Source organism: Protopterus annectens, chromosome 12.part0 (genome assembly GCF_019279795.1).
Source record: "Protopterus annectens isolate FY-2018-M chromosome 12.part0, PAN1.0, whole genome shotgun sequence".
Taxonomy (NCBI): domain Eukaryota; kingdom Metazoa; phylum Chordata; order Ceratodontiformes; family Protopteridae; genus Protopterus; species Protopterus annectens.
In genome coordinates, this window is record NC_056746.1 from 631,049,484 (window position 1) to 631,075,170 (window position 25,687).

The following is a 25,687-nucleotide window of genomic DNA, read 5'->3' on the forward strand; positions in this document are numbered from 1 at the left end:
GCCAAAATTGATATATATGGATCAGTGTAGTTTTGTTAAGGGGAGGCAAATATTTGGCAACATTATTAGAGCATTGAGGCAAATATTTGGCAACATTATTAGAGCATTGATAATCCAGAAGGAATCAGAATGTATGAAAATACCACTGCTGTTGGTGGGTCTTGATGCAGGAGAGAAAGCATTCAATTAGAGTAACCTGGGATTTTTATGAGTTGAGCAACAGATGCATTTCCATTCCCTGTTACAATAATAAGGTTAATTTAGAGGATCTATGAGGGATAGGAGGCTAAAATTAAAGAGGGAGGGGAGTTCGGTTTGTGATGTAAAATGCTTGTGACTAGGATTGTGTTGGTGTGGTTTGTTTTAATTTATATAAATGTATGACTGCCTGTGTAGTAAGTGATTGTTTAGTAAAGATGTTTCTTCTTTAAAAAAAGACAGGAATTGAATAAGTTTTGTAATATTGCTTAGGTTATATGATATATAGCAATATATATGAAGTATAATGTTTGTTATGTTAATATAGTTTGATTACTTTTATATGAATGAAAATTGCCTGTATCACAAGTGATAATTCAATAAAGGTGTTTGAAAAACAAAAAAGAAAGAGGGAGGGGAGTTCCTCTCTGATAAGTTGTCTCAACAGAGGAACCAGGCAGGGGGTGTCTTTTTTCCACATAATTTTCATTATATTTAGAGCCGTTGGATAAAAAAAAAATAAGGTATTCAGAAATTCAAGAATATAATTGGTATGCTAATCAAGAAAAGTTGGCTTGCAATATTATTTTGTATCTGATAAAACCAGAAAAAAGCATTCTTTATGTTGTGGAACATTCTGAGACAGTTTAAATTTTTTTGGTGATATAAAATTAATAAAAGCAAAACAAAGGATGTGATATTGTCAGACTTCATCTATTCTTGACTTGAGTCCATGGCTCTGATCCTCAGAACCAATCTGTCCATTAAATAGCTTGCATCAGCCAAAAAAAAAAAAAAATCTCTCGAGCTACAAGGCTAAGCATAATACCTGTTCTCTACATTACCTCAGATCTCATTTGCCACTCTTACAGCAAGATGCGTCAGCCGATTCCTGTCTCTTAGCTAAGTAAAACTTTATATTTTATGGTCTCTTTTCTATAACTGGTATTGATCTCAACTTAGAACCATTGTATATTCTGGCCTACCCTTTGTCTGTGTGTGTGTGTTCCCTTTTACCGTTGGTAATCTTCATTGCCATTGTTGGTGGTTCCCTCCCCCTCTTCTTTACCATTAGGTAATTTTTTCCTACCATTGCTGGTAGTGCTTTCTTTTGTGGTGTGACGGGTTGTTGTTTTTTTCTCTCCTTTTCTCTTTTTCTTCTGCCTCTCCTGCTTTTTTTTTAGGATGATGGCAGAAAAATCTAAAAGCTCTACTACTGGCTGTAAACAATGTAAAGAGTGTGGCAGGAAAATGCCAAACTCAGATGGCCATAATTATTGTGCATACTGTTTGGGGGTGCTCTACTTAAGTACTGACTGTACAATCTGCCAGGGTTTCAGTATTAGAGCCCTGGTAGAATGTAGAAATAAGCTTATTCTCAAAGGGCTTCTTAAATCCCCTTTTGAAGAAGCCTTGTCAAATGCTGACCATTCTCCTCCATCCAGCCTCTGGTTCCAAAGCTACCCGTTCTGTGCCAACATCTCCTGCAGCACTGGCCGTTAAAAAGCAGAAGCATGCATCTGCAGATTCCTCTTTGGAACCAAAATCAGAGGTTCCGAAGCTTTTGGGACAGACAATCTTTGGCATTGTTACCCTTAATAGTGCCATTGACACCGACTATGATGTCCTGTCAAATTGCATCTCCTTCTGTCCCCACTTTGACCATGATTCCGACACCAACACCAACTGTTACTGCTACCACTAAAGTGCTGATATCTTCCCACGGCTCCAGAGACAGTGCCGAAGACTAACAATTCTTCCCAGCCCAGGACCATTTATTCTTCCTCCTTTGATCCCTCCATTGGACAACTCCCTACCCCCTTTCTAGAAAGACCCGAGTCTCCTTCTGGATTGTCAGTTCGCTCTACCAGAAATCTCTCAGATCTTGACAGCTAGGGGTCTTCCATCATCTTCTCTGCCCCCTTTCCTTTTGGGTGCAGAGGGTTTCTGTCCCACAACCCATTTTATTCTTATACTCTAACCTCTTCACAGGCTTTAGAGCTCTCTACTCTGACTTCACAGGTTCCAATAACTTCGGCTTCAATAACCTTTGTGTCTTCGACTCTGGGTACTCCTTTGGGACTGACTGGTCTCTGGGACTGTGTTTTCACCATCTGGCCTGATAGGTTTGAGTCGGTTCTGATTTTTTTCTATGGACCCGGCCTTGCCTCTTTGGGCTTCACAGACTGAGAGGCCATCCTTGGTTCTGGTTTGTCAAGTGGGTCTCTCGGGGTGGGATGTGACCCTGGTTCAGAGTTTGTCTATCTCATTTCCGGGCTTCCATCCCTCCTTAGCAGGTCCTGGCTTTCAAGCCATGGAAAGGGCCTTGACCACTGCCTCGTTTCAGGTGACTTCTGTGTTACCAGAGTCTCACCTGTTGACCCCAGGTTTATTGGTTCTTCCACCACCCTCTACCCCTGGACAGTGAGCTCCAAGGTCGCAAGACTTACCCAAGAAAGGTGTAACCTCTTCCAAGTCCTCTTCAGATGCTCCCACTGAACAGCCACCTTGGAAGAGATTGTGTAAGAGGAAACATCTTGATTTTCCTGAGGAATCTGTCATGGAGGACATGGATTTCGATGAGGGGGAGGGTTCCCCATGGTCATCCCCAGCAGACCTTCAGAGATGTTCTTGAGATCCTAAAACAGAGAGATGATGGGAAGCCCAAAGACCCTTCCTCTGAGGAATCTATGTACTTGCAGGCCTTTGTGGTCTCCCGTCTACCTCCTGGTTGGCCTGCATGCTGACGATCTAATTAAATTGATCGCTCAGTGGGCTTGGAAGGCTCCTGATTCTGTAGAACCTGTCCCCCCAAAGACTTGACAAAATACTTTCCACTCCTGAGGACCATCTACATTGGGAGAAGGGATGGGTAGTTGATGTCATGGTGGTAGCGGCTGCCACCAAGAAGTATCTAGCCGAGGAAAGTTCTACTGTTCATCCCTATAACCAAGAGTCCAGGGTGATGGACAGATTTGGGAAGCAGATCTATGCATCATTGACCTTTTCCATCAGGTCCTTGAATTTTTTGGCACTGTGGTCAAGGAGCTGTCAGATACCTTGGTGGGAGCAGTGGCTAAGGGGCTTCAAAAGAAGGTGGCCTACCATTTAGCTACTCTGGAGTCTATTTCAAACTCATCTGTGAGGCTCATTGCGCATGCAGCTCAAGGGACGACCAGGTTAGCAGGTTCAGGTGTTGCTATTTGACAATGCGTTTGGATGTGCCTGTGCGAGTTTGAGGAACCATTCAAGTTTTCCTTCGTCAATGCTCCCTTTGACGGATTTTCATTGTTTGGTCCCAAAGTTGAGGAAACTGTGTCCAGGTGTAAAAAGGATAGAATGACTCTGTCTGTTGTGGGCATACGTTTTTCCACTCCTCAGTGATCCTACTCCAGGAATCAAAGGAGTAGCAAAATGTGGTTCCGGATGTCCCAGAAGCCTTTCCAGGACACACATGATACATACTCCCCTCGGGGCAGAGGGGGGAGTTACAGTGGAAGACACCATCAGAGACAGGGGTGGTCTGCAGAATCAGGGTTCCAGGGAGTCCAGTCAGCTTTTCTGAAAGGCGGCCCGATTGGAGGCAATCTCCGGAGGCAGCTGGGGGAAGATTCTCCTTGCACCCAACCGCCTGTTATAGCTGCCAAGTATATATCAACACATAAATTGGCTCAACAATACATATTTATGTGGACATGATAAAATTAAGTATTTAGGAGTATGGGTTAAAAAGGTTTCTGTTATGGCAGGATATGTGAGAAGAGACTGAACAAAAGATAATACAGAAACCGAGAAATTGGAAGCTTGTGTTTATGTGATAGCAGGATACAAGCAGGGAAAATGTTTTTAGTCCCTTTAGTTTTACATACAGGTCAGGCGTACTTTTATTAACCAGAGAAGAAGAAGTGGATAGTAATAGAGTTGGAAGGATTTTTTTCTGGGAGGGGAAAGATGGCATGGGTTGTGGGATAAGCTGAACTTTCCATTAGGACAGGGTGGTTTAGGATTATGTGAATCAAAGGGATATTTTGGAGCTACACAGTTAAGCCTAGTTTACATGATAGAAGCAGAAAACTGTAATTTAGAATAGAAAGTGATGATGATAAAGTAGGGTGGAAGACGACGAAATAAGGAGAGAGTTGGAATTTGGATGCATATCCTTAAGAAAAATAACAGCCATATGGAATAATATATTCATAAGTAGCAGAAAGTATTATAAGAAATAAGCCAACATAAGAAGGAAAAAAAGAGATTCTGACAATAGGGATTACTGTATTTAGGGATACAGAGAATAAGCAACAGGGCGCTGGAATTTTCTGGAGAAAACTGGCAGTGGAACCAAGGTATTGGAGCAAATAGCTATCAAAGGAAAGGTAATAAAATGGGAAGAGGCCAAGAAGAGATTTGGACTCCAGGGTAGATACTGTCTTAATTGATATTAGAGTATAGGCAAAGTGAAAGGGATCAGGAAATCCTATATGAAAGACCTGCTCTAGTAGAGTTTTTTGGTGAATCAAGAAAAGAAGCTGCTGTTAAAAAGGATAATTATTAGTGCTTATAAAATACTGCGCGACACATTTAGGAATTAGAACAGGTTAGAAAAGATTGGAAAAAGAGAATGGTTAAGCAGTTCACAAGGAAACAATGGGAATGCATATGTATTACTTCCAAATATGCAGCAAAGTCTGGAAGATTTAGGATTTTTGCTTGGAAGTGTTTGCATAGGTATTTTTATACCCCAAGTAGACTTTTTCCTGAGGTCGATGGCAAATGTTGTGTGTTGTGATAGGGAATAAAGAGGTAACTAGCATCATATGTTTTGGGAGCGTAATGAGTTGTCAGATTTTAAAAATTCCTTACAGAGTACTCTGTCAGAAATATTGGGTGAGCAAATGAGCATAACTAAGGAAATAATTTTTTGAGCTGGAGTATAGAATCTGAATTGCCTTCACATAGTAAGGTCTTGTTAAGTTTAATTCTGGTTGCTGCCAAAAAAAGCATTTACTAGAAAACTGAAATCAAAGTCTAAACCAGCTGTTTTTAAAGCAGTGACTGTTGTACTTAGATAAAAGAACCAAAAGTGGTGCCTTTAGAAAAGGGTAGGAGAAAATTACTTAGAAAAAATGGAAATGTTGGGCACAGTGCATGCAAAGAAACATTTTGGAGGAGGAGTGAGGTTTAAAGGAAGGCAAGAATTGAGCAATTTATGTAATGCTGGATTGATGGTTGTATATAAAAAAGAATGTACATGATATATAGTATTTGTAACTGTGAACATGTAATATGGTTTGATTTCTTTTATATAAATGTATGTTTTCCTGTTTCTTAAGTGATAATTTATTAAATGCGTTAATAAAGGGAGAGAGAGACTGTTCAGGTGATGGTGCTTCCTACTGGGGCAGAAGGGGGTGGGACTTCATTGGATGCCATCCTAGAGTAGGAGACATCTACAAAATCAAGGTTTTTAGGGGACCTTTCTCTGCCAAACCCTTTTAGTATTCCTGTAGGTTTGCCTGACTGCTGTGCTGTGGAGGAGTTGAGGCTGCTTGGCTGTCCACCCTCAAGCTTGTGAGGCTATTGTCAAAGATTCTTGTGTATTGAGAGTCGTTTCCAGAAGCTGTAGTATCTCTTTTCAGTCTTTTCTGTCTGTTCATCAAAAATTCCTTCCGGATGCACCACCTCAGCAGTGAAAGAAAGCACTGGTAAAAGTTCAATAGCTGTTATAGTAAAATGAACCATCCAGAACGTCTCACCAGACCATTATGGAGTCTGTTTAAGATTCTTTTTGTTGTCAGAGAAAAATAAGGACTCAGGCCTGTATTGGACCTAAGCAGTCTAAACCTGTTAATTAAGCAGACCAAATTCCTGATGGTTACTGTGCAGTCCATTCTACCTCTACTGAGGAAGGACCAAGTGGATATGCTCGGTTGGTCACCATGATGCTCATTATCATGTAAAGATAACCAAGTTTTCCATGAAGTTTTTTTTCACATCCACCTACGAGACGGTCACATTCAGTTTTGAGTGCTGCACTTTGGACACACCACAGCCCCCCCCCCCCGGGGGGGGGGGTGACTAAATGCATTATACTGATTGCTGCCAAGCTCAGGCTACAAGAGTTACAGTTATTTTGCTTGCCTGGACTACTTGCTCTTTACGGCAACTTCAAGAACATTGCTGACTTAAGCAAGAGTTTCCTTGTTCCATTTGTGCTTAACTTAGGAATTACAGTAAACTTCATCTTGTCCAAGCTTGAGCAGGTCAAGGCTCAAGCTTTGGACAAGCTAAAGTTTACTGTAATTACAAGCTTGAGCAGGTCGAGGCTCTGGAGTTTATAGGTTGCCATCTGGACACTACTTCCCAAATTGACAGACTTCCTTTCTGTGTTGTCATCTGTAAGCCTTTAGGCACATCAGGTTCTTCTTCTTCAGAAGTCACCTGCTTTTCTGATCTTTCTTCCTCTTAGGTTGGTGGTAGCTGGCATTTCATTAGTCCCCATGGCCTGCTTCTAGATGAGGGTACTTCAGTGGACCTTTTAGATCCAATGGTCTCTGACAACACACTAGATCCAGTATCTCATACAACTTAGAGTTTTATTGCTGTAACAGTTCATGGTGGATGTCTTCAGACAGCATGTCATCAGGATATCCCTTTGTCTTCCCACCCACCTTAATGATGGACAGTTCCTCCTGGGGTGGAAGGGGGGGCACTTTCATGGAAAAATGGGTCAAGGTACTTGGTCCTGTTTAGTTGCCAACTTACACATCATTGTTTGAATCCTGCTGGCATTGCAGGCTTTTCAAGACCGTTTCCCCAAATTGTGAGTGATGTCTATGCAGACCGACATCATGGTTGTTGTCTGGTATATCAGCAAGCAAAACAGAACCTGATCTTATTCCCTGAGTTGAAAGACCATGAGGGTGTGGAAATAGGCAGTGTCTTCCCATTGCTTTCTGATAGCAGTGCACATTTCAGATTATCTCCAACATTCTAGAGGACATGTTGAGCAGAAGTATTTTGATGCCTCAGGAGTGGTCGCTCAACCTATCAGTGGCAGCTGAGATTTTCAGTCACTTTGGCCAACCTTGTTATGACCGGTTTGTGACACCCATCAGCACAAAGTGCTGTGATCTCCAGAAGGGACAGTCACTTAGGGATGCTCTAGTCCATGCTTGACCTCGGAGTCTCCTATATTCGTATCTCTCCAAATCTCCTAATAGTAAAATAAGTAAAAAGTTACTGAAAACAATGTGGTGCAAGGTGACACTGATCCTCGTAGCTCACTTCTGGCCCAGACAAGTTCAGTTCCTCTTCCTGTGGCCTCACCTGGTTTACCCTCATTGAGTTCTGGATACAGTCGTGGGTCTAATTCTTCCATCTTTCTGATCAGCCTCATTTAGTTCTCAGCCTCAAACTGAGCTTGTGGATCCTCCAGTTCAAGTGATGACCAGGGATCCCATGCTGTCTTCCAGAGTGGTGCATATCCTTTCCTCATCTCAGAATTCTTCCACCATAGCAGCAAATGGAAGAGAAAAATGTGCTCCCAAATTCAAATGTTTGTCCTGAAATGCCAGTTATAAAAACTAAGCATCAAAAGTGGACTTCCTCACCTCTTCATTCAGTCACTGTACATAGACTTCTTAAGAATATACATTTCTCAATGAGATATCACAGTTAATACATAAAACAAAAACTTATACTTTTTGACCCATTTTGTAACACATAATTTCAAAAGACATTTAATATTAATTCTTTCATTTAATCCTGGTGGAGAAATGAAATTTAACATAATTTGCCATGCTAATTCTTTCTATTGTAGAAAATAATCTATATCCCATCTTGTGGCATCTTTTTTTACTTTTCTGTAAAATGTAAAAATAAGCTTTTTAAGATCTTTATAGCTCATAGAATATATGTTCAGAGCATTTACGGGTACCTTATTCTTTGTAGCATTCAAATGCTCTCATTTTCTGAGTGCTTTCTGTTAGTTTTGCCATTGTAAAATGAGTGACATATGTAACAGGTAGTCAGGTATACCACAGACTCAGAATTAAATGTGTAACATCCCAGTGGACAAAGAACTTTCTTCATCCCATTCAAAAATTTTTTTTGCTAATATGTCTAGATTTTTTACATCTCTTACAAGCGTTAAGTCCCATAATTTTCATCATATCTGACCTGTTCCCATCTTTGCAAAATATCTTTACTGTTCCCATTTATTTTATCTGAAAAGGTGGAGCACACCCAATATTTTTTTACAAGTCTGGATTGTTTTATATAGTCTTTCAGTTTGTTCTAGTAATTTATTTGAAAGTAGAGAAATTGATACTTTAACTGGACATGCTAACTAATAAACTTTGTCTTTTTCATTTAGTTCGTCTACTCGACCCCCTTTATTGGTGCCCCTTAAAATTGGTTGATAATGACTTTTCTTTTTATCTGTGGTATCCTTTAAATTTTTGTTAACAAAATTGTCTTCATAACTTCGTTCTGTAAATAAATTCTCCAATGTTTGAGTTTCTTCCAGAAAGACTCCATTTGTCGTGAGCCTTGAAGCTGTTATACTTTGTCCCTTAATGATCCCTTTCTTCAGAAATTGTAGGTGCACACTTTCCTTATGCAAGTATGTGATTGAAAGTTCTGGCTTCTTCTAAGTACTCAAATGCATTACATTGTCAGTTTCATTGATTTGTAGTATAATGTCAGAAAATTGCTTTTCTGTTTGGACAGTTAAAAGAAAACTTTAAAGTCTGTTGTACTCTTAAGGTACCCCATAACATTTGATAAATTCTTATTTTCCTTTCCACACCAAAAATATATTATCTATATATTGTTTGTAGAGTTTCACATGTTGCTAAATCCTTCCAGCTCCCATTGTGCCATAAACAAGTTAGTATAAGATGTTGCTACTCTTATTTGTCAGAATAGATTGTCTTGAAACACTAAAAATATTGTCTAAAACTATTTCTGCCAATGTTCAATATATTTTTATAATCTTGATAATTAGTTTAGTGTGCTTACTTGGGTATTGTCTCACCATTTCAATTCCTTTGTCTCATGAACTATAACTTTACAAAGCTACTAAGTCAGTGGATGCCATAGGGAAATCGTTTTCACATTTTAAGTCTTTTAATATCTCCAAAAATGCCAACTGTCCATTATGTAACATAACGTTTGGTTTACTTCTTTTTAAAAATTTTATCTAAAAATACTAATATATTCTCTTTTACTCCCCCATGATTAAATTATTGCTCTAAACAGCAGGTCTGATTTGTTCTTGTGTCTCTTAAAGATCTCAAAAAGACCTTTGGGTATTCCACTCTGAAGAAACTTTGAAATTCAGTGTTAATTTCCTCTTTTTTTTTCCAGACATCTTTTTTGAATGATCACTTGCGACATAGGCAAATTTACATTCATATAAAAGTAATTAAAGTACTGTGGATATAAAAAGTTTACACAGCCGTTACAATGCCAGGTTTTTGTGATATAAGAAAATGAGACCACAATAAATAATTTCAAAACTTTTCCCACGTTTAATGTAATCTGTAACCTGTACAATTCAATTGAAAAACAAATCTGTTAGGGGAAAAATATAAAAAAGTACAATAAGCTGGTTGCATAAGTGTGCGCACCCTTAAACTAATACTTTGTTGAAGCATCTTTTGATGTAATTACAGAATTCAGTCTTCTTGGGTACACACCTGCCAACAATTAGAGACTGTGGTAAACCCCAAATAAAGTTCAGCTGTCCTAGTAGGATTTTCCTGACATGTACTCAGTTGCCTGCTACAGCAAAAGCCATGATTCGCAGAGAGCTTACAAAGCATCAAAGGAATCTCATTGTTGAACGGTATCAGTCAGGAGAAAGGTACAAAAAATTTCCACGGCTTTGGATATATCATGGAACACAGTGAAGACAGTCATCAAAAAGTGGAGAAAATGTGGAACAACAGTGACGTCCCTACAAAATTGATGAAAAGACAAGACAAAAACATGTCAGGGAGGCTGCCAAGAGATCTACAGCAACACTGAAGGAGCTGCAAGAATTTCTGGCAAGTACTGGTTGTGTATTACATGTGACAACAATCTCCCATATTCTCCATATGTCTTGGCTATGAGGTAGGGTTGCAAGATCAAAGCCTTTTCTTACACAGAAAAACACCCAGGCCCAGCTACAATTTGTAAAACAATACATAAAGTCTCCCAAAAGCATGTGGGAAAATGTGTTATGGTCTGATAAGACCAAGGTTGAACTTTCTGGCCACAATTCCAAAAGGTAATGTTTGGCGCAAAAACAACACATTGCATCACCACAAAAATACCATCCTAACAGTGAAGCATGGTGGTGGCAGTATTCTTTGGGTTGCTTTTCTTCAGCTGGAACTGGAGATTTAGTCAAGGTGGAGGGAATTATGAACAGTTCCAAATACCAGTCACTTTTGGCCCAAAGCCTTCAGGCGTCTGCTAGAACGTTGAAGATGAAGAGGAAATTTCACCTTTCAGCATGACAATGACCCCAAGCATACATCCAAATCAACAAAAGAATGGCTTCACCAGAAAAAAATTAAAATTTTGGAATGGCCCAGCCAGAGCCCAGACCTAAATGCAATAGAAAATCTGTGGGGAGACCTGAAGAGGGCTGTGCACAAGAGATGCCCTCACAATCTGACAGATTTGGAGCACTTTTGCAAGAAAGAGTGGGCAAATATTTCCAAGTCAAGATGTGCTATGCTGATAAGACTCCTACCCAAGAAGACTGAATGTTGTAATTAAATCAAAAGGTGCTTCAACAAAGTATTAGTTTAAGGGTGTGCACACTTATGCAACCAGTTTATTGTACACTTTTTATTTTTTATATTTTTCCCCTAACATATTTGTTTATTTTTCATTTGAATTGTACAGGTTGTAAGTCACATTGAAGATGGGAAAAGTTTGGAAATGGTTTATTGTGGTCTCATTTTTTTATATCACAAAATCCTAGCATTTTAACAGGGGTGTGTAAACTTTTTATATCCACTGTATATTAACATAAACATTATACTTCACCTATGTTGCTGTATAAATCACAAAACCTAAGTTTTATTGCATAAATTATTTAATTCCTGCCTTAAACCATAGGCAATCATATATTTATATAAATGAAAACAAACCACATCGACACAATCCTAGTCGCAAGCATTTTACATCACAGACTGTACTGACATACTCCCAATTGTAGACATTATATATCATTTATAATCTACCCAATCTCTTGCTCAGACATTGCATAGCTCATTTAAGTCCTACCGCCTTTTATACCTCACTCGTCCCTTGTATGTATTGTTCCCACAATTGCCATTTTTCCTGTGTAGTTTGCTCCTACTCTTTTCTAAAGATCTCAATTCCAGTTTTATCTCTGTTACTATATTCACTACTTCCAGTACAGTATATTATTTTTTCTCTTGATATAATAATTGTAAATATTAAGTATATTTGTCGATAACTGGACTATACCTCTCTTTTAGAAATATCTGTGTAAATTTCTGGATCGCCTAAAAGGTTTAACATCTTTTCTGTAGAGTGTATATTTTTCATCGTAACCATTCCCGCCCCTTTAGTAGCCGCCTTGTACAAATCTTTGTTTTCACTTAATTTTATCAACGCTATTTTCTCTTTGTTTGTCATATTGTAAAGTCGATGCTACAGCTCCAGTAGTCATCCGGCTCCAACATGCTTGGAGCCGAGCCACTCAGAGATGGTATCATCGCAGAAGATAAAATGATCTTAGATCTGATGAGGATGAATCCGGGTTTCTTGGATCCAACTGCTCCAAAACTAAAGGCAGTATTGGAGAAGGAGACAAAACAGGCAAGGTAGTACTGACAAAGGTCTCCAGACTTTATGCTGAGAACTCCCATTTGAATTTGCATTGAGAGAATTTTCCTCATCATCCTGTCCACATCTACTTTGTGCAGACATCTGGAGGCATGAGAAGATGAAGAGGCTATTGACAAAGCCTTAGAATGTTGATGCTTTTCCAGAAAAGGAGATCGGAGATGGGCTTGGGGGAGAACAGATCCAAGGTGACTTATCCTTGTGCTTCTTTGGGTCTGAGGGGGTTGGATCTGAAGTTCTTATCATAGTTTTTGGATCCAAAGTGGTTGGACTACGGGATTTCATCTTCAGATCCCAAGAGATTAGATGAGAAGGTTTTGAGATTTTTAGAGGCAGTGCTGAACTCGAAGCAGAAGAACTTGAAGGGTCCAAGGAACACTTTTTAGCCTCTTTTGGTCACATTTCTTAGGGGTTTGAGCCCCAGATGCTGTTTCGGAGGATTTTGGAGGGAGTAATCCTCTCATAATTAGTTTATTTCTGCGATCAGTAAGGATCCTGGGGTTAAAGGCCTTACAAATATCACAGGCAGAATACAAATGGGGCCGGGCTTAAACAATAAACACGCATATAATTTGCATACGATAATGGGATTTTATGGCCAAAGGCCATACATTTTTTTTAAACCTGGAGTGTTTTTCAGCTGTATCTGTAGGAAAAGATTAAAGATAAAGGGATATTATCAATTTTTTTATAAATTTCTAATAGCTAGAGAAAAGTAGAGAGAAAATATTACTAGTAATGGTAATAGAAAAAACTACCTCAAAGGTATAAGGGAGAAAAAAAAGGAAAGGGAAAATACCACCTATGGTATATGAGAAATGCAGTAAAAAGTGTAGGAAGGTAAAGGGAAGATACATAGAAAAAATGTTGCTACCTTTACTAAGAGAAAGTTCAAAGTTAAAGATAGCAATTTCTGTTTTCCTCGCAGCAAAATTGCTACAGCTCAAGAGCTAACAGCAACAATGTCCATACGGGAAGGCAGCAAACAAGTAAAGAAGGGTGATGGGGTGGGTTATGAGTAAGGGAGGAACTCAAAAGTTTCATTGTTCCATGAGTTGGAAAATACGGCCAGGTTGGATCCAAGTGTCTGAGCCATACCCATTTGTTGAGGAATAATGAAAATGGGCAACATAGATGGAACGTTATGGTGAGTACACAACAACTTTTTTCAGTACTGTCATTTCTATCTCATTAAAATCATACCCACTTAAATTATAAATAGTATTGTTGCAAATCACTGTGTTAGTCTTTCAGAGACACTTAGCTTAATTATTTTATTTTGAAATGTAATAGTTGCTATTGATGATTCTGTTATCACCTACATTCAAACTGAAGTGGTTAATTAGATAAAAGATGGGAATGTTAAATGGATTTTGGAAAGAGGGTAATGGGTCAGATATGAGAAAAATTATGGGATGTACGGGTCATGGGTTTATAGGTAAGTACTAGGCGAGCTGCCCTTGTGGACTGGACCATTTTAAGCCTAGCCAGTCTTCCTTAGGGAGAATCAAACTCTGCACTTCTTTTTTGTGAGATAAACACCTTAACCAGAATACTCTTGTCCAATTTAAACATGTAGATGTACTAAAAACAGAAAAGACATAATGTGAATAGGATGAAGGAAGTGTTTGTCTTTAGGAATGTTACTTTTGTAATTCCAAGTGAGATGTATATCCATTTATTACCAGTTACACATGTAAAATCATTTTACATTGGCAAAACTAACCGAAAGCTTTCAGTTAAAATAGGAGAACATTTGAAATATATAAAGAGTAAGGTACCCGCAAATAGTCTGAGCAAACATTCTGTGAGTTCTAAAAATTTTAAAAAGTTTCTTTTTAATGTTTTAGGAAAGGTCAAAGAGATGCCACAAGGTGGGGATATAGATTCCCTTTTAGAATGCAGAGAATTGGTAAGGGAAATTATGTTAAATGCCATTTCCCCACCAGTATTAAATGGAAGTACTAATATTAAGTGGCACTTGAAATTAAGTGAAACAAAGCAGTACATGATTGGTGGGTCAAATACGGGTGTGTTTTTGTTCTATTTATTTATTGTGATGTTTTGGAGAGAAATATATGTTTTGAGGAAGTTTGTATAACTAAAAAGACGAATGCACTTAACAGTGACTGTAGGAAGAGGTGTTGAAGTCCGTTTTTTACGCTTAGCAGATGCAAGAGATTTAATATTTGAACTGTGTCTAAAGGCCTGGAGCCTTTTTCAGTGACGTAGATCAACTTTGAACTTTTACTGGGCCCTTTTCAATCGGGGGGTGAGTTACTGTACTATCAAGCTGCATTTGAGTGCTATTTCCAATTTTCATGTTGGCTAAGATCACTGTCCCATAGTTTCCCCTGACACTTTCTAAAGCCTTTATGAAGGAGACCTTTCTCCTCATGCCTCCCTTGAGAGATCTGGACTTTCTTTGGGAACTATCTTTGGTTTTTATATATTTTAACCAGGGCTCCCTTTGAGTCTGCTACTGCTGTGGATTTAAATTTATCATCATTGAAAACTATCTTTCTGGCTGCAGTGATTTCCATGAAATGAACATCAGAATGTCAGGCTTTGTCATACAAGTTGCTTATCTAGTTTTTCACAGGGATAGGGTAAGTACACAAGTTATTTTATTTTAAATATCTTATAAGGGACAGTTAGTATGGACCAGATATACAATAGATGGTCGACCTTGGTATGACAGACAAGGTTTTATGATAAACTCTCTAGCTTAATTTTCCAACAAAGCTGTGTTTTGGTTTAATTGGATGTCTCAAAAGCTTTTGGTACACTTTTTCATGACCAGATATTAGGAAAACTATGTGAATAATTTTTGGCATAATTGCTAAAGTCTTCACTGTAAACACATAAGGTACAGGGTTTGAGTCTGACCTCAGGTTATTTGTAATGCATTTAGCCAGAGGTTAGCCCTTACATAATTAGATGGATGGGATAGGTGGGTGAAATCCAGGAAGCAGACTGTTATAATTCAAGATTTAGAGTCATCATAGATGAAGACTAAAGCAGGTGTACAACAGGTATTCCTTTTGAGGTCACTACTTATTTTTTTAATTTGGTCTTTTCTGAACTCCTACACTTTTCTAAATACTGGCCCTATAAATATACAGATGACTCTAAGATTGAAGCAGAACTTTTGAAACCACAGAGCCTAGCTGTAATGCTTGTCTTGGTTTAAGACCTGGTTAGAAAGTAAGAGACCAAGATTTTATATGAACCAATTCTGTATGGTCCAAATCTGGATGGCAGAGTTAGTAGGGGACAGAAAAATTGTTAAAATGAAATATACAAGTAACCTATGTACAATTATTGGCAAAGGACTTAGTTTTGAAAACTATATAGTGGACATGAGAGCAGTGAATAAAATGGATTCTTATTAAACACAGTAGTATCCAGAGATGAAGCCATGTTGCCTGTATTGTGCAATTCTGTTTTAAGACCAATCACTCAGTGTAATCTGTCTTTGTAGTATAGCCCTGATGGAGCTAGACTTACTAGAAAACATACAATATAAGTTTACTAAAAGAATAACATTTTTTAAATTTTGGATTATACAGATTAAAGAAAGTAAAATTTAGTATTTTGTATGGGCTACTAAGAAGTAAACTCTGTTTAGCCTTCAGAGCATTCATTAATCCTTTTTTGTCTTTCTTGCCGCGCGGTGCCCGAAGCAAAAGCAGTTCGCAAGTGCCGGTCGGCCGACTCCTGAGATTTTCAAAATTGAATTTCAGAACCGAAGTCTTCAATAAAGCTAAGTACCCCACTGGGGAAACTTTTACTTGCTCCAGACCGATGTCAGTAAAAGTTAACAATTGTATTTCTTGTGGGCAGCAAATACCTCATAAGATTTTTCACTCTTACTGTATTCCTTGCCTAGGCACTGACCACGACTTTGCTAGTTGTCGGTTTTGTGCTAGATTCAACCAACGCACTATTAAGCTTCGGTTTGATTTTGCTTTACATTACTCTGGCCAAAGGTTTAACTACATAATGCCGTCGGAACAACTGACGACCGGAATTCACAAAAAAACGTAAAGACAAAGAAAAGGACAGGCATCCGAGGTCCAAAACCGACGACGAAGCCTCTTCTAGGCCAGTTGCCGGTTCTCAGTGAGGTGCTTTCGCAGCCCCTGACACCCGCTACCTCAGAGCCACAGGCCGCCTCCGACTCCCATGTGGAGACAACTAGGCCCCTGGAAACTCAAGGTATTGGGCCTACGGAAACTATTCCCTCAGATGGGTCCGGAGCCGCTGAGCAGGCATCGGCTTCTGAGGTTGTTTTCAGACCTACACAGCTTACTATCAAGACCACTTCAGCAGCCAAGGCAAAGTCTAAAACACCATTAAAGACAAGGAAAGAAGTACAGCATTCTCCTGGACAGTCACCCATGCCAAAGAAACAGATGCTTAAAATGGCCGAGGACCTAATTACTTTGATCAGGGGTTCACATCCCCCTCCTGATAAAAGTTGTCACACATAGATGCCTTCTCCTAAACCCCAAAAAGACTAAACTCCTCCTCTTCTCTCCTACCAAGAAATCCCCTCCACTGGATTTCTCAATAAACTCTATCAGTAATACCATTATATCTCCAGACCCATCCACAAAACTATTAGGAGTCACCATTGACAATAATCTGAACTTTGACATCCATATTAACAATACTATAAAAACAGTCAATAAAAAGCTAGGCTCTCTATAGGATAAAATCCTTTCTCCTACCTTCAGCTCGAACCACAATAGCACACACTCATCTAATCTCTTCTCTACTTTATGCGTCACCCATTTTTACTAACCTTTCAAAAAATAATCTCAACAAATTGGAAATGTCCTACAACAATATAGCTAGATTTGCAACTGGTAATCCTTTTAGAACCCTTCACTGCCTTAATTTAAAACAGCTAGGTTGGCTTGAACTTCAAAATCTAATTACATTCCATCAGCTAACTATAGCCCATAACACTCTTTAAAAACCTTCTAAAACACCTATTCTCTCGACACAAATCACACCCTATAAAAACCTAAGGTCTTCTCAGAAACTTCTAGTACATACCACTAAAATATACAACAAAGCTGGCGACTCCCTTTTCTCTAATATAGTTGGAAAAGCCTGGAACCTCCTTCCAAATGAGCTCTCCATACTTTCCTCATTATCTTCTTTCAAAAACAAATTGAAAGTATTCCTGAAAACACACTGGTTATGTCAATGCTCTAAACCTGACTAGTCAAAGTGTCTCTACATACTCTACTCTGCCTAACCCATCTACTCATTAAGCAATTCTATTTTTCTTTTTAAAATATGTTGCTTATTTCTCTTGACTACTCTGATTGTATTTACATCCCTTTATTTATTCCTGTATCGTGCACTGTACATTTTGCTGTGATAACCTGTTTACACATACTGTTAATACTTTAATATTTGCTCATGTATCCTTATACTTTATTGTATTAATTTTATTGTCCTTACTTGGAGCTTAACTCCTCGGGCTTCTACTGAAAATGGACATGTATCCAGTTAAACTAGCCCGGTTAACAAATGTAAAATAAATAAATAAATTAAAAAAGGCCTAGGCAAGACACTGACTCTGACTCCTCTGACCCGGTTTCTATTTCCTCTGATTCCTCTTCAGAACAGGGATCTTCTCTTCTTCCTTATGAGGACTCTGATGCTGAAGAATCTATCCCTTCAGCCCCTCCTCCTGAGGATTACTCTTTTGGGGAAACCTTGCACACCATGAGGGAGCATTTCCACTGGGAGAGCCAGGATTATTCAGAATCCAAGAAAAGGCTCAGAGACTTTCTTTTACTGCCTCAGCACAGGCCCCTTGCTATCCCCCCTGTACTAGATATTGTTGATGATGTTTTTTTCTGAATCCAGTTTGTCTCCTGATTCTTTACCCCCTGCACCAGTCAAGCCAGATAGGTACTACAGGGTCCCAGACTCACATACATTTCTGTATAAAAACCCTGCTGCTGACCCAGAAACAATTTCTCAGGGTCCCAAAGGGGTCAAGGCTTCCACTGCAAAAAACCCGGTTCCCTCAGATAGGGATTCTAGAGCACTGGATAGATGGGGGAAAAGCGTTTACACTTCTGCTGCTTTAGCTGTAAGGGCTTTAAACTGCCCAATAGGCAGATCTCAGCCCCAAGGCTCATACAGACCTAAACAATGGGGTGCTTCAGCCCCCAAAGGCGGAGAAGACAAATCACAACCTTATAGGAAACAGTCCCAATGACTCCCCTCTACGAATGCCAAGCACTTAACTTTTGGCAGCACCCTTAGGGGGAAAACTAGCACTTTTCTCACAAAATTGGCACATGATCACCCAGGACAAATGGGTACTGAATATTGTTTCTCAGGGTTACAGGTTCCACTTTCACACCCTACCAAGGTCAAAAAGTATGCCAGACCTGCCACAAAATCAATGGGCCAAGGCAGAAAAACAAATTTCTGCTCTCATGGACATGAGAGCTATTCAAAACGTACCACAGCAAGAACAGGGACAAGGATTTTACTCAAGACTTTTCTTGGTACCCAGAAAAGACAATGCCTGGAGACCAATACTGGACCTGTCAATTCTGAATACTTTCCTGGATGTTCCAAAATTCAAAATGTTGACACTGCAGCAACTTCTACCCATGCTGGGCACGAAGGCTTGGCTAGTTACTTTGGCTTTCAAAGAGGCATACCTGCATGTCCCAATCAGACAATCTTGCAGAAGATACCTCAGATTCATAGCTGGCTCAATGCATTACCAGTTCTCTGCACTGCCCTTTGGCTTATCTACTGTGACCAGGGTCTTCACAAAATGCCTGGCCCCAGTAATTGCATTTTGCAGACAAAAAAGGAATTCAAATATATCCCTACTTGGACGACTGACTTATCCAAGCAGAGAGCAAGGACATTCTACTAAAACATCTGGCATTTGTAAAAAGATTACTAATTTGCCTAGGAAACACAGTAAACGAAAATAAATCAAAACTAGTGCCCTCTCAACAGATAATATTCCTGGGTGCAAGCTTAAATACAACTGCCCAGATGGCTTATCTCACACCAGACAAGCAAAGACAACTGACTCATTACTTTGAGATGATGGCAACAAAGACCCAGCTACCTGCAAGAAAAATTCTGCAGGCTTTGGGCGTCATGGCATCCTGCTAATTCCATATGCAAGACTGCATATGAGGAAGATACAATGGCGTCTAAAAAGTGTTTGGACTCAACATTGCCGCAGCCTGGAAACAATAATAACTCTTATTCCCTGCCTGCAACAGGAGTTTTGATGGTGGGCACTGGCCTGTCACCACAACAAGGGACAGCCTTTCACTTTACCCACAGCCAGGCAGACACTAACAACAGATGCATCGGATTATGCCTGGAGGGCACACATGGCAGGAAAATGTATTTAGGGCACGTGGCCCGTGGACCAAATGCATCTTCACATCAATCAAAAGAGATGCTAGCTGTACAGAATGCCCTGACAGCCTTCAAGGACCTACTGCACCCAGGACAACTATTACTAAAGACGGACAATACTACAGTTATGTGGTACATAAACAAGCAAGGGGGCACACATTCCTACCCCCTCAGCAGGCAAGCCATGACTTTGTGGAACACAGCACTGACCTATCAAGTACATCTGCAGGCACTGCAAATACTCTGGCAGACGAACTAAGCAGAAACCTCATGAACCCTCACGAGTGGAAACTAAATCCACAGGTCTTCAGCATGATAACAAGGAAATGGGGATGTCCAGACATAGATCTTTTTGCCTCCCCTCACAACTGCCAACTACAGAGATTCTGCACAAGGACTTATCACCCACAAGCATGGAAAGTGGATGCTCTATCATTCAGCTGGAAAACCCTAACAGTTTATGCCTTTCTACTACCACTGCCTCTCCTTCCCAAGCTGCTCCTAAAAGTCAGACAAGTTTGTGTCTTTCGGCTTTTCCCGTTTAGGGGTCGCCACAGCAGAACTCCGGTCCGCTAATGATTGGTAGTGGATTTTTACATACCGTGTTACCAGCCGTGATGCACAACCTTCAACGAAGGCACACCCCATTCACGTATGCCTCCACACAGAAGATGCTCTAGCTGAGAATCGAACGGGACAACGTCTTGCTATGAGGCGACAATGCTACCGCAGCACCACCACCGCAGAGACAAGAGAAGCCAAAAATGATTCTGATTGCCCCAGACTGGCCACTCCAGCACTGGTACCCAATCCTAAAGAGCTTGTCTCAAGGCCAAGCCTGGACTTTACCTCAAATTCCTGATCTTCTGACTCAACAAAACAATCAGATCCTGCACAGCCAACTCAGAACCTTAAATCTGGCTGCATGGCAGATAATATAGCCACTCAGAACACACCTTTCTCTAAAGCTGTTATGGATGTTATTTTGGAAGCCAGGAGGCCCAGCACCAGGAATTCTGATGCAGAAAAATGGAAGAGATTCTGTGCTTGGAACCAGGCACAAGGACTTGAAACACTTGTTCCAAATATTCCTCAGATTTTACAATACCTAACTGAGAAGCTGGACAAAGGCCTATCCTTCTCATCAATTAAGATCCATGCCTCTGCCATTTCGGCTCATTACAATAAGGAACCTCCTATTTTCTCTCATCCACTGCTAAGACAGTACCTCAGAGGGGCAAAAAACATAAGACCCCCAAGGAGAGCACCAGTACCTACATGGGACCTCAACTTTGTTTTAGAAAAGCTCACACTGCCTCCTTTTGAGCCAGCCAATACTGCTGATATAAAATTCTTATCATGGGAAACTGCTCTGCTCCTAGCAATAACTTCAACAAGAAGAGTCTCAGAGTTGCAAGCGTTAATGGCAGTGGAACCTTTTATCATTTTTCATCCGGACAGGATTTCTCTAAGGACAAACCCAACATTTATGCCAAAGGTAGTATCCAGTGTGGCTCTTAACCAAACCATTCATTTGCCAACATTTTATCCAAATCCCCAGAATAAAGGGGAGCGACTTCTACACTCTTTGGACATACACAGGCAGCTACGCTTCTACTTGGACAAAACAAAAGCTTTCAGAAAAACTGTGCAACTGTTTGTATCATATGCTGCAGGATCACAAGGAAAGGCTATTTCAAAACAGACTATTTCAAAATGGATAGGACACTATTCATTTCTGCTATGCACAGCATGGCAAGTCAGTGCCTAAGAATATTAGGCCACATTCTACCAGGGCAGCAGCCTTTCTCAGAGGAGTACCAACCAAGGAAATTTTGGAGGCTGCAACTTGGAGTTCAGTGCACACTTTTACCAAGCACTACCACTTACCTCTTTACTCTAAATCCAGAGCAGGCTTTGCCACTGCAGTTCTGCAGGGCCTCATGGCCACTCCTAATCCTATTTAGACCCAGCCACCCAACTTCAGCTTTGGGATTCAACCCAAGTGTAATGACTGCAACAGTGAAACACGATGAACATAGTACAGTTGTGTACCTACCATAAATGTAGATGTTCGAGTGTATTCACTGTTGCAGTCCAGGTTACCCACCCACCTTCCCCCTTTCTTTGCTGGGACTTATCTATACTTCTCTATCCTATACAACCTATGTGGTGTATTTGCTTGTAGATGAAGGTATTGTAAGTGTAATGACTGCAACAGTGAATACACTCGAACATCTACATTTATGGTAGGTACACAACTGTACTTTACTTGTTTCTTCCGTAGAACATATATTTTTACTCATATGCTTCTTTCACAGTTGTTTCATTGTAGTTCTGTTATACATGTTACCTATCAGATTATGGAATGTTGCTGTTGACACTTTTTATAACCATGCATAAACTATTTTAACATCAAATTTATGTTGTTTATTGATGTGTGCAAGGAAGGTAAATTGGAATGTTGTAAAGATTTAAAAATTGAGCTTATAATACCCCTCGTATGTTCTATATGTTGCACTACTAGTTGAGTAGTACCATCACATTTATTATTGTTTAGTTTCTAAAGTAAGTACAATTTAAGAACACTTACTTTATGTATGATAATTAAAATAATTTCTAGTGAACAAAATACAGTGCTAACCAACTCCATTTGTCTATTCCATGTGCATGGTGCATGTATTATAAATGGAAGTTTAATGAGGATATTTTTTTCTGTAAATGCTGGATTATGTTACTACAGTAATTAGCAATTTGCAAAGTATAAAATATTTTATTTTTTTGCTTCTTAGGATATGGCTCGTCTAATTGTGGAACGGTCTACCATTATGTCCACCCTGTTTACAAAACAGACTAGCAGTTCAGAGCCAGATGCTGTTCTTGGTGCTTTGCTTTCTATTTTTTTCAAATATGTCCAGAGGATGCGGAAAACTAAGGAGGGAGATGAAGTATACAATTGGGTAAGTACTACTTAGTTTTTATTTACAGCTGAAAATGCTGTGCTGTGTTCAGGTCTATATTTCTGTGTTTTACATAGATTTGTAGATTGTTATTGGGCTAACGACCTGATGGGCCTTTCTAAGCCTAGCCAAGTTTTCCCAAAAGAATAATGATGTCCTTTATCCAAATAGGACATCGAAGGACAGGCATTTATAAGCTACCTCTATCCATAAGGCACATAGGTGCCAGGCCCCCGGTGTAAATTACCTATTCCCCATCCTGTGGTCTAGGTTGCAGTTGAACTGGGTACTAGACAAACTCAGCTTTACATGGATGGGAAACCTGTTCTATAGTTGGAGCAGTTTCCAGGACCCATACCTGTTTCTCCAGCATGTTCTGTTTAAGTCACAGACAAAATTCAGGTCCCTAAACCTTGCATTTCTGGTACTCTCTGACTTAAGACTATGCAAAAGATTTGTACGTGTGGGGTTTGATGATGCCTTGTAAGGGTGGCATAAATCACCCCTCAGCAATCTGTATGAGTACAGGAAAAAGGCTTTATGGTGCCCTGTATACGGCAGGTTTGTTATGCCCTGTATCCTTTCAGTAAGGAACATCTGAGCCCCCTCTAAATGCTGCATATATCTGGTCAGGTACACACCCAAGGGAGTATTGTTCTCTGTGACTGGTCTGATAAGAGCAGAGTACAGTGGGCTAATGACCTGTTTGCACCTAGATGCCATGCCCTTACTTTTAAGTTGTGCAACATAAAAGAATTTCCTCACCACTGTGAACATGTGGTGGTCAAAGGTAAGGCTACTGTATGTGTGTAAACCCAGATCCCTGACCAGTAGGTCGACTCTTAGAGGAGTATTATCAACATGGTAATTATCTAAGATGGTTGACTTTCCAGAGGGTACAATCATGCATTTCTTAGCATTCAATTTAAGACCATGGCTTTGGCACCATTTGCTAGTCAGAGCTAGATATTTGCGAAGAATACTAATGTCTGTAGGGGATATAATTGTTACCCCCAGCTTGCAATCATCTGCAAACTTAGTCAGCCGTAATCCTTCAGCATTTGCTTCCATTTCATTGAAATAGATGTCAAAAAGGAGTGGACCCCGTACTGAACCCTGGGGGAACTCGACTATTTACTGGCCTCTTGGTGGAGGTAGCTTCACCTATTTTGATCTTCTGGGTCCTGTCAGTGAGCCAGTTGGCTGTCCAACAGGTAATAAAAGGATTTGTAACTAAATTAGTGAGCTTGTCTATAATGCCTGAATAGAGTATTGTATCAAAAACCTTGGCCTGGTTGAGATGAGTGGAATGCACAGTCTTACCCTCATCCAGTGCTTTGGTGACGCTCTCAACAAAGTCCACCAGATTTAATAGGGATGACCTTCCTGTAATAGAGCCAAACTGTGATGGGTCCAGCATTTGCAGGTTACTTATGTCCTCTTTTATTATGTCCATGATGATTCTTTCCATGGCCATACATATGAGGCTGGTAAGACGTATGGGCCTGTAATTACCAGGATAAGTGGTTGGACCACCTTTGTGCATAGGAATGACTTCGTCATCTTCCATTCTTTGGGTACAAAACCTCACTGTAGGCTACAGTTGAAATTGATTCAATTGGACCAGAGAGGTCATGTTTCATGCTATTTGTTAAACATCCCATAATGTTATCAGGGAGCATAAATGCAGTGTTCCTGGCCTTAGAAAGTGCATTTATGACCTGTTTCCTAGTAATGGTTGTGAAGACTAAGGTATGTGGTATTTCCTTTGGAATAGTAGAACAGTGTATTACAGATGCTCAGAATTTATAGGTCTAGCTCTGAGTCCTTTTTTCAGGGGAAACATAGGAATTCCTCTTTTTTTATATGAGTAGCTCGGCACAGTTCTGATTTTTTTTCTCATCCCTATGTCCATATACTCAGTGACACACATGCCTCTCATACTATTTTTTTTACATGGAAAAGGAAACAAAAAAAGGAAAACACCTTATTTATAAATACACTGGAAGAGAAATAACTAAACTAGTAATGACTGCCCACTTTGTAAGTGTTAATGGTAATAAGTAAACTATTAGACTAACTAAAATTTCTATAAATATTAAATGGATGTCATAACTTGAATCAATTCTTAACCAATGTAATTATATTATCTCTAATTTGTTATAATTATTTAAACTGCAGATGTTTTTATTGTATTTTGGAAGATTGTAAAGTAATTATTCTTAAAATGTTTTGTAATAATTTGGAGCTTTTCTGCCCAGGTCTCCCCTGAAAATGGGCTTCTAACCAGTTGGACTTTCCCAGTAATCAAATGTCAGTAAATAAATCTCTGTGAAATAGGGAAATATTGCCAGCCCAGCTATCTGGAATTTTGTAAATAATTCTGTCATCTGTGAATATTGACATGATTTATACAGAACTGTATGTTATGTACTGAGCTAAAATGTAACCACAGCTTGCCCTGCTAATGTAGAACATAAATGCATGTAAGCTGTATACCTGTGCAAATGTATGTTTTAACAGTAGAAACTAGAACATAAAAGGGTTAACTGGCAAAACTTCAAGAAAATAAATTGAAATTAGACTGCTCTTTGATTCCTCTTATAAAAGTTAGTCTCAGTGCAGCAAGGAGACAGGATGTCTAGAACTAGGGTGCCTTCTGCATTGTTTCGTAAGTGTTTTTTTGTTTTATGTCTTCTAGCAACAGCAAACAGCTGAGGGATATGTATTTTTAACATAGAGATGGTAAATTCTGTTAGTTTTTGTTTTAGCCTGGGAACTGAAGTCAAGTGACAAAAAGTGATGTCATCCAAGCTAACCAAGCTGTAAAATGTGCTATTAATTTAAAAACTGTCAGAGCGACACTGTGTCTTTTGTCTTGGATCTAGCAAGAGCATCCACTCATCATCACTCATCACCACTTGCCTTGCAGTAAGTAAGATTTAGGGCATATTATCTCTTTTAGATATAGACAAGAATATAGTAAAGATTAGTTTAGATGTTTTCAGTATTTATTTGAGACTGTCCTGCAATGTTGTTTTAAAATATTTCCTGTGATTTTGAACTCTGAAGTAACTGTGTTGGATTTACTGAGTATTGTCTTGTTCTTTTATTATTTATTATTAAATATATTTAAACCTGCCTTTGTGGCTAATATTTTTGAGACATATTTAAGCCCTTAAAGTACTTGCATACATCTGGTGACATTGTACAGGCCACTCATA

The 25,687-nt window shown here is 39.4% G+C and overlaps 1 protein-coding gene across 3 annotated transcripts in view; it reads left to right on the top strand.

Moving 5' to 3' along the window:
* INTS1 (integrator complex subunit 1) overlaps positions 1-25,687 on the top strand; it is a 2,399,836-nt gene that overhangs the window by 1,341,726 nt on the left and 1,032,423 nt on the right. For all 3 annotated transcript variants that reach the window (XM_044089756.1, XM_044089757.1, XM_044089758.1), the window contains exon 25: positions 22,296-22,463. In XM_044089756.1, coding sequence (XP_043945691.1) covers positions 22,296-22,463 — 168 coding nt within the window. The remainder of the gene's footprint in view (positions 1-22,295; positions 22,464-25,687) is intronic.